The 16,028-nt window shown below is 33.7% G+C and overlaps 1 protein-coding gene across 1 annotated transcript; it reads right to left on the reverse strand.

Moving 5' to 3' along the window:
• Window positions 1-9,229: 9,229 nt before the first annotated feature.
• Window positions 9,230-11,075, reverse strand: LOC127839562 (uncharacterized). Its single transcript, XM_052367951.1, has 2 exons — window positions 11,051-11,075; window positions 9,230-9,555 (listed from the first exon to the last, which is right to left on the reverse strand). Exons 1-2 carry the CDS (start codon window positions 11,073-11,075, stop codon window positions 9,230-9,232), a joined length of 351 nt encoding a protein of 116 aa, XP_052223911.1.
• Window positions 11,076-16,028: the final 4,953 nt, after the last annotated feature.

Raw genomic sequence — 16,028 nt, forward strand, 5'->3', positions numbered from 1 at the left:
ATGCCGTCCTTCGAAACAACGTGTCCGAGGTAAGTAACGCTTTCCTTGAATGAAATCGCACTTCTTTGGACTGATTTTCAAATTATTATCTGCAAGTCGTTGAAATACGGAGTCCAAACGATCTATGTGAGATCTTTGTCCTTGAAGAATATGATGATGTCGTCCAAATAAATCAAGCACTCTCGTACGTTTAGGTCACCCATGCTTCTCACCATGAGGCGTTGGAATGTTGCGGGGGCGTTGGCTATGCCAAAGGGCATACGGCGACATTGGTAAAAACCGAGACCCCAAACTTGAAATGCGGTCTTCTCTTTATCGGTGTCCTCCATTTCCACCTGCCAGTAACCAGACTTCAGATCTAATTTCGAGAAAAAGCGTCATCCAGAAAGTGTAACTTCGTCTAAAGCAACGCCAAAATCTTTCTTCAAGTTGTAACTTTCATCTTCATATTTGTTTTCTATTTCAGATTCTGTAAGAGCAGTTGGATTCTTAGCGGATTCAGGTAAGTATGGTGGAATGTGTGGTGGACTGGTAGGTATTCCCGATGTACAAGGTAAGTTATCGACAGGTGTGTCTTCGTTTGTACATGTAAGTATTTGCTGATTTGAAACTAGAGTTTCGTCGTGATTGTATTCGGTGTGTGGTGTACAAAGGTCTGCATTACGAAGAACGTTCACTTCACTGAGCTGACATAACTCTGACTTCACAGGTATCTCCATGATCTTCGCCGACATGTTGCATATTCTAACGGGAACACGAGCGAATTTCCCAAGTTCAACTGCTCTTGCACATACTAGTGCTTTCTGTATATATGTATCCTCTACTGGTTCAGTAACGGCGGCATCGACGGTTCTTATCTTTCGAATGAAACCCCTAGCAGTTTTAGTTTCCATTGGTTTTAGTGTGATCGTTTGTGGTAACCTTTCGAACATATCTGCTAATTTTGATTGTATTTCTTTTGATGTTGCGCTCGGGTCAATAGTCAAAAGAATATTCCTTGCACTATCTTTTGAACAATTTCTTATTGTCTGAGCTATGATTGTCTCATGATATAAACCACTTTTCAAAATCGCTTCTACTTCAATTCTCCATAGCTTGAAATCCGTGCCTTCAAATGATGGAAGTTTTGGTTTTCTATATGTTTGTCTCCTTGTAATACTAGAATCAAGATCATTCCAATTCACATCATCGTCTCTCATTTCTCAATCTGTATGAAATATTGTTCCGCTTACTGCTTTTACATTTTCTCCCCTTCCTCCATATTTTGCATATAACTTATCACTTTCTGTTCCAACATTGACAATCTCTGATTCCTTTCTCTTTCAAATTGAATTTGTTTTTCAATCTCTGACTGTAATTATTTTCTTTTCATTCTTCGGGCATGTAGTTCTATTTCGTAGAGTTTCATATTTTCTATCTTTCTCATCACCTCTCGTTCTCTTTCTTCATCCAACTGTCTTTCATAACTCAACTTTCTGTTTATCTCTTCCAGCTTTCTATATATTTCCTCTTCTTTTTCTATTTCAGCTTTGAGTGAATTTTCGTCAAAATAACTGTTCGTACACAACAATATCTCTTTCTTTATCCCTTACTTGTCTCTGTCTACTATCAAACTCACTCCTTCTATTTCAAATTTTCAACTTTCAAAGTTATATTGAGTAGTTTGACACTACTCACAACACAATCTTCAATGTGTCACTGCCTATTCTGAACACTTCACTGTGCTTTTTCTGCTCAACTTTCACAAAAGTTCACAAAATGATCTTTCAAAAATTGCAAACAACATATTCAGACAACAACATTTACATACTCATTATAAATATATATAAAAAACACACACAGTACAACATTTCACATACATACAATCACGTTTAAAACATACATATGATATAAACAATTCCTCTATTTCAAATCACATATGACAACACAACTCAAAACACAATTAAATGCACTCATCTTATAAGTTATAACTATAGTCAAATTAGTACATTATGACCCTTTTCCATAGAAAAAAAAATGTAAAATAACAATGCTTAGTACACTCCTGAAGAAGAAAAAAATATATAAATGTTTCTAATTTTTTTTATTGAAACACAATCTTCACACATCTAGTGAAGTATCGAACCTCTGTGGGAAAAGTCAATTTCACAGATTCAAAATACAATCTGAAAATACACATTGCAATAATAGTTGATAAATCCAAATTGATGAATCCAAGTTAAGGCGCCACTGTGATCGAGCTGGCTAGCATATGGGGTTCTGGGGTGCGGATAAATAACGCAACAATTGGGTTCGAATTTCATCATATTATTCTTCAAACATCAAGTATCGAGTTCTATAAATAGACACAATTGAATAATAAGTTGAGTGATAAACAATATAATAAACAAATACTGTATTGCATTATAATGGATTAATTGCAAAATACAATCAATATTTATAAATGTTACTCTTGGACATCATTACCTGCGCGAATATAAATATAAACGCATTAAACACTGGATTTTTAATAAGCAATATTTGAACGGCGGCTTTTCTATTGTTTATGTTTTGGCGGAAGTCGTTTTAAAACTTACTAACATACACTATACTGCTAAACAATCTATTCACAATTTAATAAATGAAGTTACCCTATGACATGAGGAAGCTGCATTAGTACAAGGCTCTGATAATATTTCTTTTACGACAAATAGCATAGTCAGACATATTCGAACCTTTCCATAGATAATTGTATTTGGTGAGGCATTTGACTATTCATTACAAGAAACAGACCGCAATAACAATACGGTATTTCCTATATTTACTATACCTGTAAAATGAATGTTACGTAAACGTTTGTTGCTACGTAACCAATAAGCTTCTGGCGCGGTGTTATTGTTTTGCTGTCTATAGAACAAGTTAAAAACAACTGATAAAAGATATCGAACGGACATCAGATTAAACTACATATAAGTAAACGGTAGACACTCGAAAATCAATGGTTGTAATCAGGATCTCAACAGCGTAGAAAATCCCCAAAGCTAATCTTACGATGCAAACAGAACTCAATCAATTATAGTTGCATTAAACAAAAATGATTGATGATTCTGAAAGGACTGAGATGTGTCAGCTTTTCTGAGCATATCTTGTACAAGCTAGTTTCGAAAACAATCTAGTTATGTATTCATGTAATATTTGTATGATAAGAATCTTTAACGTTAGCGTCTCATCCGTAATTGAATAGGATTGTGTTGTAGAAAAATTTCCATCTAAATAAGGATTGAAGTGGCATTATCTGTCATACTATTGTTCACCTTAATAGTTCGTTGTATTGCTCAATCTTTTAGTTTGACAAATTATTGTATGTGATAATTACATTTATAGGTTTCACAAAGAACATATATTATTGTGCATTTGATTAATTTATTGTAGGAAGGACTGTGATTTAGGAATTAGCTTCATGAATTGGCATGAACAATTAAGACGAAAGAAAACATGAAAGTATTTTGGTGAATTTGTAGTTTTGTATAAATGTATTTGATTGATATACATAACTCAAAATTAAATACAATCAGAAATTAGAATAAACACAATGAGTTTAAATGAGTGGGCAGAAATATGTATCTACTAGTTTTTAAACGCATAATTATTAAGTACCATATCTATATTTCAAATGCACGTGTGTCCATGCTTAAAAAATATAAGATTACACAATTTATGAAGCGTTGTTTTGATTGACGAAACACTCATTGCTATCAAATCGTGATTGCCTTAGGTTCTACATTTACCTTTACGATACAAGCCTGAATATATCGATCTAGCTTCCGAAGTAACACAAAGGTAATGCTGAGCGCTAAAAACAGCATTCATATCGCGACGTTCAAAGTGAATGACAGAGAAGCCCGGAATACTAAAATGGGTCAAACAATATTTGGCTAAACAAATATCTTAGATTAGTTGTGTTCCTATTTTTAGAATGCATACATTCTTTTTTATTCAGGCTGTTACTTTAAAATGTTTGTGAAAATTTAATATGGACCAATGCAACTAGTATATCCATTTAAAGATTCTATATAGTTGGTTTTAATAAAAGCATAGTTCATGAATAATATTTCGACAAAATCCGGGGACAAATTACAAAAACATAACAATCGAATAATTCTCGGAATGTACATACTGTGGATCAAATATGTGGTCTCTATCACAGAAATCAATTCATAAAACAATCAACGCTAACGAGAAAGTAAATTGATAATTCTGGAATTAATAACACAGCATAGTTTCGACAATTTGATTGAACAATTTGATCTACCGTAAATGTGATGTGTTCTGATGCATTTTATCGGATTATACGAATTGATCACGGAATTTGTATCAGTTTTTACTACACGAGTTGTTAAACCATGAACTTTACCATATATAGAAAGTTATATATACTGTACAAAGATCAAATTTATCATGCGAGCCATTGTGTTTTATAAGCCGAAACTTAAACTATAAGTTCAACTTTTTTCATATATTATATCATCTCAGTGTCCGACAAATCCATTGCCCGGAGCCCGGGGGCTACCGATTTTTTTTCATCGTTCTACTGAAAACTTGCCTCATTTTTATGGGCTTCCAAATATTTTTACTGGTAGCCTTGTGGGCTACCTGAAAAATAAGAAATCTTCCAGACACTGTAATCTGCACATATTGTAAAGGCGTATCATATGTATTTGTAATAAAGACAACACGTCAAACAGCGTTAAACTTCACATACGTCTCACAAATCGTTAACCTTAAAATACGTCACACATCGTTTAAATTCAAACGCATCTCCAGCCATCGCATTGCTTGGTAAGATGTCAACATGAAACATATTCTGCATAATCAATAATTATAACATATTTTGCCAATTGGTCTTCAAACAGGAAATATATTGGATACATGAACTTAATTGTTATAAACGCGATCGATAAACATCGGTTTGAATGGAACATGAACATCACGAATTCAACGTTTGTTGTAGATACCAAAAACATATTTATATTTTCTGTTGTGTATTGTTATTGCCTATAGCTTTTGTTGAAGTCTGTCACGACCAATGTTACTGAAATTATAGAGATTTACCGGTTTAATAATGTATGGAAATATGTAATTGATTATATGCATGTTGGTAGACCGCATCATTTATCACTCTTATGAAAATAGTGAAGCTGTGCCGACAGTGGTATACAGTGTACTACTTATTGGAATCCTGTATTTGATGAGTTCCATAATTATTTTCTTAATGCTGTGACAGTGTTCATTAATTAAAAATAAATCAACATAAATATATTATATATTATCTTATCTTGTCATGTTAACAATGTACATAATTGTTACCATGTCATACATCTTTTAATGTCAAATGACATAATTCAAAAATTAATGTTATGAACTCTGAACTTTTTTAATAAAAGCATTTTCATTTCTCTATATATTAAATTAATTTTAGAAAATATTTGAAACAAGATTATCGCCAAGCAATATCTGTCTCCTACCGGCTCAACAGTTGTCAGAATTTTTTATTTTTTATATTTGTTGCCATAGCAACCAGAGTTATTGACGTAGGAACAAATGAAATGACGTGCATAATGTCCATATACCATATATCCATGTTTCAAGTTTCATTAACAAATATTAAGAACTTGTAAAGTTATCGCAGAATCCATGAAGGTGTGACAGACTCACAGACTCACGGACTGACGGACTGACTGACTGACGGACTGACAGAGCGCAAACCATAAGTCCCCTCCGGTGAAACCGGTAGGGGACAACACAAATTTGATTTTATTAACAAAGAGTTTCACTTCGTGGTTAAAATATATAATTTGAAGTTTAACATTATTAAATTTGATTTGTACAAAACACGTTGAAATTGTGAAAGTTATACGTTTAAAACGTGTATGTCTATTACTTTAAAAGACACATTCTTGAAGTGTTTGTAAAGTAATGAACTTTGTGTATAAACCATTCAAGCATGAACGAACTATAACATTGTACTGAATAAAATTGTTTATTACAGTGTCAAACATAGTTCGTTCTATTTCGTGTTGAACAGTTTCGTCTCCTAATGTGGTAGGTGCAGGTTCGAACACTGACTCAACCAAATTAAGTTAGCTTCAATGTCTCTTTTTAGGTTGACATAATAAAATCTACACTATCCTATTGTCTTGCAATGTTATGCCAATACGAGTGGTTGGCGACAGAATCTTCGATTTATCACTTTTGTGGTGGCAGCGTATAGGCAAACAGCCCCTTGCGACTTCATGCAGTTTACATATATCGGACCGTTTGATTTTCGTTGCCGCTTTCCGTGCTTCGATGGTGAATACATGATTTCTGTAAACAAAGACATTTATACCCAAACATACATTAAAGTGATGGTATGGGCATCTAACAGTATATAGGTGTTTATCGCAACCGTTGTTTATGTTTGGTGTTTTCACTTCATATACACTTATATTTGTTAATGCAGCATCAACATACTTAAACTATATCCCGGAAAGAGAAAAATAATCCATTTGAATATCAACCGTACTTTCGTTTTGACAACTGACGACATAAATGATTCGATGTACGATGTGAGTCTAAATGTAGTGTTCATGCATATGCGTTCATACGACACAAAGACACAATTTTGTTTTACGGATCATTTCGGCTTTGAGGACTGGGTGACTCATGTAAAATATCGAAAATAATATGTATTTTTTTATAAACAACTGATAGCAAGATGAGTTGTAGATAATTGGTCAGTCACCACATTTTAACTAATTCTTTTGACCTGTTACTTCTTCTCAGCTCAAGTCAACAATGAAAAATACCCATAATATCACTTTAATACAGCCATCTCCAAAAAATCAAAGTAAAATGTTAATACATCTAGCGGTTAATTGGAATTTAAATATACGTCAGGTGGTACTAGTGAAATGACATTTCGTGGATGCTGTCATGTCTATTGCGCAATACCTGGAAGTTAAGATCATAATCTTTTCTTACCAGAAATAATACGCGTAACAAATATCTGCGTTGAATGATTCCGGTACGTTTTTTGTCTCCCACAATCTAGAAACCTATATACGCATGACGTTATGAATATCTTTCAGTTACAGGCACATGACTGAAAATTGCAGCCATACCGGTAGTTCAAAATTCGTCACCAACTTCAAGTACTATATTAAACGTTTAACATACGATGTGAACATGTTGTTTATAAACATGCTGAAAAGCACGTAACAATCTGTATTTGTATCAGTCGATTTCGTGTATTATCCATTGTGGTGTTTCTGGAATTTATCAGGTGCTAGTATATTGTGGTTTCGTGTGTTATCCGATGCCCGTGAAATAAATATGCGACCCTTTTAAAACGCAAATACCCACGTTTTGAAGTTGTCAGTAATTTCCTACAATTTCATTATAATTCTGAATGACTATAACAACAATGTTAAGTAGTAGAATGATTTTTTTTCTCCAGTTACAAAAAAGCAAGTATTTAAAATTCGTTCATGACTAGGAGGTAGGTACGATTCATTTGTTTTCGTGCGTTTTGATAATTTTTTTATATTTTCATAACGAAATTTTTAAGGAAACCATTAGCTAAAAAAACATAATGTTCCGTGAGCAATAGTATTTGGCATATTTTAACGCGGTTTTGTGGCCATTTTTACTTCCAATACTAGGCGCATCCTGAATTTTACCTTGTTTATTTTCCGATGTGATCTGTTGCTGTTTCGCGTATTATTCGGAAAAGTACAAATGTTTCCAGTATTATCCGTATTGGTTAGGCACCGTGTAACAGAGCTTCAATACACGAGAATAGGACTGAGAAACTTGGTTTTCGAAATAATCTGTCAATGACATCAAATGAAATTATATATTTTTCTTTAATCAATCGAAATTTTGGCGTTTTTATACGAGAACGGCCACCGGATATCAATCAAATTAAATATTTTACGTAACAATGCAAATATAAAATACTTTTAACGCGTAACTTATATGTTCTGTCACTTTGTTATAATGCAGTCCGGTATAAGCTATTATAATCAAATCATAAAAGATATAAATTCACACCGGCCACAAAGCACATGTCTCAAAGCAGGGACATATTTTATCATTAGCGCTATGGATTGAACTATCACTTATTTATGAAACCCGAGGGTGTATTTAATATTATACACTATTTTATTGAAATGCAGATAAAGGGTTTCATTTTCATTTAAGAAAGACTTTAACTCATCATCTCATCTTTGCCTGTGGTCCCATCCGGCCGCCAACCAGCCTCCTCCAGGCGCCTCGGTTCTGAGCGAGTCTCTCCAGCTGCCTCCATGTTTGGCCAATATGCTTAGCATCTACATCCATATCACAGCAACAGGTGTTTCTTGGCATTCCTCTCTTCCTTTTCCCTTTTTGGTTTAATGTGAGAGATTGCCTTGTCGTATTGGATGTAGGCTTGCGAAGGGTACGGCCTATCCACCGCAAACGTCTCTGAAAGATGTCTTCTTCAACTGGCTGCTGTTTTGTTCTATTCCATAATTGTTCATTGGCGATCTTGTCTTGCCAGCGGATCGTGAGGATCGTCCTGAGGCAGGTTTTTGATGCAGAGCTATATTTTCTTTATGGTGGTGACAATGGTTCGCATCGCCTTGGATTGTGATGGGTGTGTGGTTGGATATGTTGGTCCTGAACACCTTGATCTTCTCTTTGTGAATGACAAGGCACAGTCTAGCTGAGTTTTTCGCCACTATGTTTGCCCTGTCCTGCATCTGTTGTTGGGTGGTGGAGAGAAGAGCCAGATCATCGGCAAAGTCGAGGTCTTTCAACAATTTCCAGAGTGCCCACTGAATTCCATTCTGCTTCTGCTCCGTCGATGTCTCCATTACCCAGTCTATGGTCAGCAGTAACATGAAAAGTGAGAGTAAGCAGCCTTGCCTCACACCGGTTCTCTCTTCAAAGGCGTCCTTAAGCTGTCTGCCATGAACGATTCTGCAGGTCATTCCTTTATACGACTTCTTGATGATGTTGGTGATCTTTTCTGGCCATCCTTAATTTCTCAGGAATATGTATCCCGGTCAACGCTGTATAAAGTTGACATACAAAGGCGAATTCCACTCCAAGGATTGTTCCAGAATGATGCGCAGGGTTGCGATCTGATCCGTGCACAATCTCGAATTTCGAAAGCTTTTTTGTTTGTAAAGAAAATGCGGGTCTACTGTTTATTGCATTCGGTTCAGCAAGTGTAATTAAGCACCTTTTTTGGGGTGGACAACAATGTGATTCCTCGGTAGTAAGAGCAGGAAATGAGGTCGACTTTCTTTGGAAGCTTGATGTGGTAACCCTCTTTCAACTCTGTTGGAATTTCTTCTTTCCATATCTTGCTAAAAAGCGGGTGTAATAGCTCCATACTGGTCTCCGCGTCATAATTAAGCGATCCTGCGGGTATGCTGTCCGGTCCTGCAGATTTTCCGCTCTTCAATTGCTTGATGGCACTGCTGATCTCTTCCTTTGTGGGGAGCAACACTTGATTGGCAGATCCCGTGGAGCTGTTGGAATCACCTGTGGATAAGCAGGTGCTAGCTTGTTTAGTAGCTCCTGGAAGTGCTCAATCCATCTCCTCTTCTGCCCTTTGTTATCTGCTATTACTCCTCCTTTGTTGTCCCTTATTTGCCTCTTTGGCTTGGGAAACCTTTCTGCTAATCTGTTGGTGATGGAGTACAGATCCTAATTTATATTCTGCCTCTTCCGCCTTTGTTGCAAGCGTCTCTAGATTATTCCGCTTGTCTGCTCTAATACTTCGCTTTACGCTTCTATTTGCTACCGTGTACTCTTCGTGTGCTTTTATTATTGCGTCTCGCGTTCTGCTGTTTTTGACACTTGCCTTGTTTTCTAGCATTTTTCGCATTTTTTGAAGCGTCTCTTCTGCTATCGACTCCCTGTTTGTGTAAGACTTGGAGCCCAGTACTTCTTGGTATGATGAACTTACTGCTTCTTTTACGTTCTGCTACTTCTGCTCTATCGTGTCTTCTTCAAGCTGTTTGTCTAGGACCTGGAACTTGTTGAAGAGAGTAACCTTCAATTCTTTTTGCTTCGAAGTGTCTTACAGTATGACAGTGTTGTAACGTTGGCATTGCCTGGGACCCCCTGTCCAACTCCTCTTCAGCTTTAGTTTCAATCGGGCGGTGAACGTCCGAAGCCACGTCTGCTCCTGGTTGTTAAGACTTTAACAACCTTCTTTTAAACTCAACGACAAAACAGTACTGCCTTAACTAAAAATTGATTTAAGCGAACAAAACAGAATATAAAATTTTATTAAAATTTATGCAAATTTACATCGTGTTAATTTACTATATATTATACAAATAGTGTAATGTGTCTATATATAACAACGTATGTCTTATCACAAACTGTATTCAAACAATTTGAGACAAAGTGTATTTTAAAGAGGAGTACGGCTTTATATTACCGTAGTAAAATATCACTGCACAAGCAATAATGTACTACTTAAATATGTGTTAACAATATTATGTGTAATAGCATATCTTACGGCTAGAGCTTCTTTCATTTATTGACACACATATTTATTTCAATTTTACAAGTTGAGTCCAATAGAGTATGGAACCTAAAAACTGGTGGATTCGCATTTGAGACATTTGAAATTTATTTGCCTTATTTGACGGAAACATGGACACTAACATAAAACGTTCAATTTGTCTTCTATGTTCATTTAATCACACCCTTGACGGTATCGTTAATAGAGCAAGGAATATGACAGCGTGTGTATCTTCCAGTTTGAATTCTTAAACCCTAAGAAGCCCTTATAAGAATTGTACACAAAATATTTTGCATTAAATCTAAGTACGTTTCGTATACTGGAGTTGGTATGAATGTCCTATCATATCTAAAACAAAACAATTATTCATATTGCAAAGCCATTTTTGTATAGATATTTCTCTAATTCTACACTTTGATTCACACACGTACGACTTATTTTTAGTCACATTTGCATTTGCGAATATATATGATCACCCATATTCATTTAACACCTTCTTACATTGGATACCCAAGTTTAATACCATGAATAATCACTTATCGCATTCGTATACACAGTTTTATTATTATATTTTCACTTTTAACAGCTTCAATCTAATATTTAACAATACGAACATATATATTTACATACAGTAGTCGTCTACCTATTTCACCACCATATACTGTTGCATTACATGTGTTGCTTTTAACATTTAACAAACGTTTGCAAAATATTAATCGAATTCGTTTAATATCTGAATTTATTGAAATTGGGTTTTCGAAATAATCTGTTAATGCCATCAACTAAAAGTATATATAATTTCTTAAATAAATCGATATAGCGGCGTTTTAATACGAGAAAGGACACCGGATACAAATCAAATTAAATATTTTACGACACATGGAAGATATAAAATACTTTAACGCGTAACCTATATGTCATCATCCACATCTCTGATGCATGAATAAAAAAACGAGCCAACAAATGCATCACAGAATTGACAAAATATTGTAGGTTTAAGATCATAGTGTGTTCATTCATAAAGCAACGTATTAATAGCCTTAAGGGTTTTTCCTACTTACTGCCCCTGGTTTAATATGAAGCGACAAGTATAAATAAAGACAGTCCATATAGATAAAAGCATCGTTGAATTCTGTAAATGTTCAATTATATGTCCATATCTCATCTTGACGAATTCTACCCCTTTTTGGAAAAGTTTCCATTAGTTAGAATAAAGGGTAAAATTGATCATATCGTCTGCAAATAATAGTAAAATTAAAATGATGTATTTTACATTTATGCAAGAATAAACGTTGGTTTGTTGAACAAGTTCAGAATCCTCAACACATAATAAACAACGAATAGGAGACATTACCTCCTCTTGTCGTTAACCAACGGCGTAGCTAATGTATTCAGAGTATTTTGTGCATGCTTTTATTTGAAATTTTCATACATAGTACTTATCCAAAATACTTTTCCTTGTATACCGGATGTATACATGTTTAGCAACAATACATTGCGATATATAATATCAAAACATTTAAAGCCACACACTTTGCCTCTGACCTTGAAATGAAATACATGTTAATCAATACATAAAGATGCAATTTGAAAGTGTGCAAAATTGTAATCAAATCTATAGCCTAGTTAGTAAGTAATTTATTATTTTTCGAACCGTACCGCTTTTAAAGCCGAAAGTAGGATTTCAATTATTATTCGTCCATTTCGACAAAGGCGATTATTTTAAAGTTTTGAACGCAACAAAAGCCAGATTTATATCTTGTAACCACCAGATATATTATAATTGACGTAGATGAAATTTAATCTATAGCCTAGTAGCCAAGTAATTTATTATTTTTCAAACGGTACCGCTTTTAAAACCGAAAGTAGGATTTCTAAACGTATACGTCCATTTCGACAAAAGCGATTATTTTTTAAGTTTTTAAGCGCAAAAAAGTCGGAAATCTACCTTGTAACCATCAGATATATTCTAATTGGGATATATAAAATATGTTTGTTATTTATACTTAAATTTACTATGACAAATAAGTTGTTTGGCTTTAAGCATATCAACGTAAACAACATTCAGACGCTAATTTTCATTTACCACATTGTGCAGTTTTAAAATAATGCGTAATATGTTAACAAATACATATAAAATCTATGCACCCTGCATAATTATCATTGAAGTTTCAATACATCCGGTCCTTAGCGCCTTCTCGGGAGTAGCATTGGCTCATTTATCAATGCATCGCAAAAAAGAGATGGCGCTCGTGATTAACGGCCGTGTAAAATCGTCAAGTACTGTGTTACATGTTATTGAGTCTTCTACAATTAAATAAATGTTTATCATGTAAATGTGCATCAGGAGAACTTAATGCTAAATACAAGCACACTTTCTAATTTTACGGAAAGCAAACTTACAACAATTTTGCAATATTCGCAAATAACTCATGCATACATTTGGGACTTAACATAACCATTTTATTAACATAATATGTATACATGCATGACGAAATTGCTGAACGGAAGATCATAATGAAAACTGTGTTTTTAATTTCATGTCAGGATAGTAAACTGCAAACACAATGTGTGAAATTGCTATTGTATTTAGCCTGTATAAGCTCTACATTAATAGCAATTGCTGAGCTCAGTTGTGTATGACCATTGTAGAACAGAACATGCACACTAAAATTGAGCTTGCGTTCCGGCATCTTTTCATTCAGAAAACATATGCACATTAAGGTATGGAGTGTGGGTCTTTTAACTTTTAAGCAATAGGCCGTTGCCTAACAATGAACAATACTATTATATCCCATAGGGAACGTGAAAAAAAGTTTGCGTGATTAATGACGTGTCAAGCACTTAGATATTACATCATGGGGTGACATTTAATCTCATTAGCGATATATCAAATCACCCATACGTCCATACGTCCTGTTTTACCTATCCTACCTCACTGCACATAAAGATATGTATTTATACTTAATTATCCTTATACTACAAATAAACTACATTTAAGCAGATTCGTTTTTAATTAAAAACACAAGATGACGTATTTGCCTGCTCTACTGCAGAAAGTTATAAACACGCAGATTAGTCGACGCAACATTGTGTCAAAATGTCGATTCTAACGTGACCATGGGATTAAATTATCATTAATCTAACTTAGTATAACCTCATGACTAGGTTTAGCCTATCTTTGGATGCATTATTCATACGTTTTTGGTGGTTGAAACACGTGTGATCGTAATACTAAACATGTTTTATTTATAAAAGAGTTATTGTAATAATACAACCAATATGGATATATCAGGCAAATGCATATGACAAGAAATAGAAAACATTTGTTAAGTACATGCAGGAAAACTGTAGAAAGACACTACTCAGTCCGTCAAAAGGTATACAAGTGTATGTGTAAAAATCTCTTTAGAGATCAAATTAGTTTATGCATTATTACGGAAATTATCCATAATTGTATGAACGGTAAACTGAACAGGCTTGTTATGCAGCAATATGTGTCAAAGTCGGTTTGATTTCTGAAAGTACCATCATGTAGCTGATTTAATAGCTAATATATTACGGCTTGTTTTTCCTTGGGAGACCTTTAATAATGTCGTGTAATCCCAAAGGTTAAAATTAATAAATCCAAGATGTTTAAAGAGACTTCACAGTTTATTTATTTATTGTGCAAAGATGAACAAGATTGTCACGATAATAAACAAATATATTATTAACCTGTGAGATGACCAATGTATCAGTGCTTATAAACTGAAATGCATTAAGCTGTGTCTTTTCGATAAACGCACATCGGATAAATTAAATCGACCCTGCAGTTGGTTTAGAAAAAAATCAATTGCAATCTACATGTGGATAGTCCCATAATCATGGTTGTAGCAGAAGGCTTCACAGACAACAGGCAATGAAGACTATAAAACAAAGTCTAGAAGAAATTATAAGGTATCAAGATTCTCGCAATGGTAACATGCCCCTGCAATTTGCAATACACAATCATTTTGGTGAAAATCAGTGCACGGTTCTTAAATATCATTTGATTTATTTCTTAACCCTAGTTATATCAATTGATTACATAATATTTTACTTTTGATGTGTTTAAATAGTTTAGCATTGTGGTATTTCTTAAGTTTCTTACAGCATTTTTATTTATATCACACAATTTTAAATTATTAAACCTTTAATTAATTCTTTATAATAGTATCAATCACTCTTATTTTTTATCAATTTTATGTTTATTTGTTTTGTACAACGCCATTAAATATAATATTATAAATAGGCGTTTCATCAAATAAGCAAGTTTCAAGTTTCAAGTTAAAATTCAAATATCGCATTTAAATGAAGTTCAGTTACTACAACACTTTAATATTTTAAACAACAACTTTGTTTGTATGCCATCTTGAAGGGATTAAGTTTGCCAACTTCCCACACTTATTAACATTAATCTTTGATAAAATATCCTTGTATATGCTTTAAACATTTAAAAGGCCTGGGAAACTCATTTCTATTAAGAGTAAACACAACTATAAAGTTTGATTAAATTCCCAATTCGTTCAATTTGATATGTATCATATCCAAAGTACTGACGTTTGGCTTTTACATTATATAATACAAATCTTGACTAGTAACATAATAGGGAACGTTCTGTGAATGATGTATTTACGTCAGTTGATGTACATTTTTCAAGACATGTACTATACACATATATAGTATGAACCTTGCTCTGGGAAATCGTGGCTCTATAAAGTGCCATGCCTAATAAACCCGTACAGTCCGCACATATTAAACAACGACGAAACTCCCCTCCTTTATGTGTATCTTAACAGCCTCGGTATTGTTTATTCATATGACATAAATATTATGTTATATAATATAACAATATGATAGAAATTTAATTACAGATAATATTAATAATATGATAGGAATTTATAAGTAAATTTAATTATCATAATTGTATTTCAGAAATTATCAAGACATGTTTATGCATTTTCAGAAATTAAATAGATGTTTAGTAATGTAAGAAAATGTTAAAAATTGATTGACATTAATATAACACATCTTATATCATAATACTAAAAGTTCTATAAATAAAATATTTGAATGTTAGAAACAATAATAGCATGATATATTGGCCATGATTATAGGATTGGAAAATTATTATTATTTGTTAAATTATATTTAAGATCTCTTGCAAGTAAAAACGAATCATACCTTTACATTCAGTGTTAAAGTAGGCTAAATCAATAATTTAAAAGGTCAAAGATAAGATATTATAAACGCATGAATCTGTTACTCAGCGACTTGTATTTAACAAGGTATCCCAGTTGATAGTATGGTCAAAAATATTGACACAGGAAGACTAATCTTATTAAATTATTTCGTACATCCATTGAACTATACCGATGAACGCGATTACAGTAATACCTTATTATCATCAGACATACAAAGTACTGCAGCGGGAAATCCTAGTTTAAGTAAATTATCC

This window comes from Dreissena polymorpha, chromosome 7 (genome assembly GCF_020536995.1).
Source record: "Dreissena polymorpha isolate Duluth1 chromosome 7, UMN_Dpol_1.0, whole genome shotgun sequence".
In the NCBI taxonomy this organism is placed as follows: domain Eukaryota; kingdom Metazoa; phylum Mollusca; class Bivalvia; order Myida; family Dreissenidae; genus Dreissena; species Dreissena polymorpha.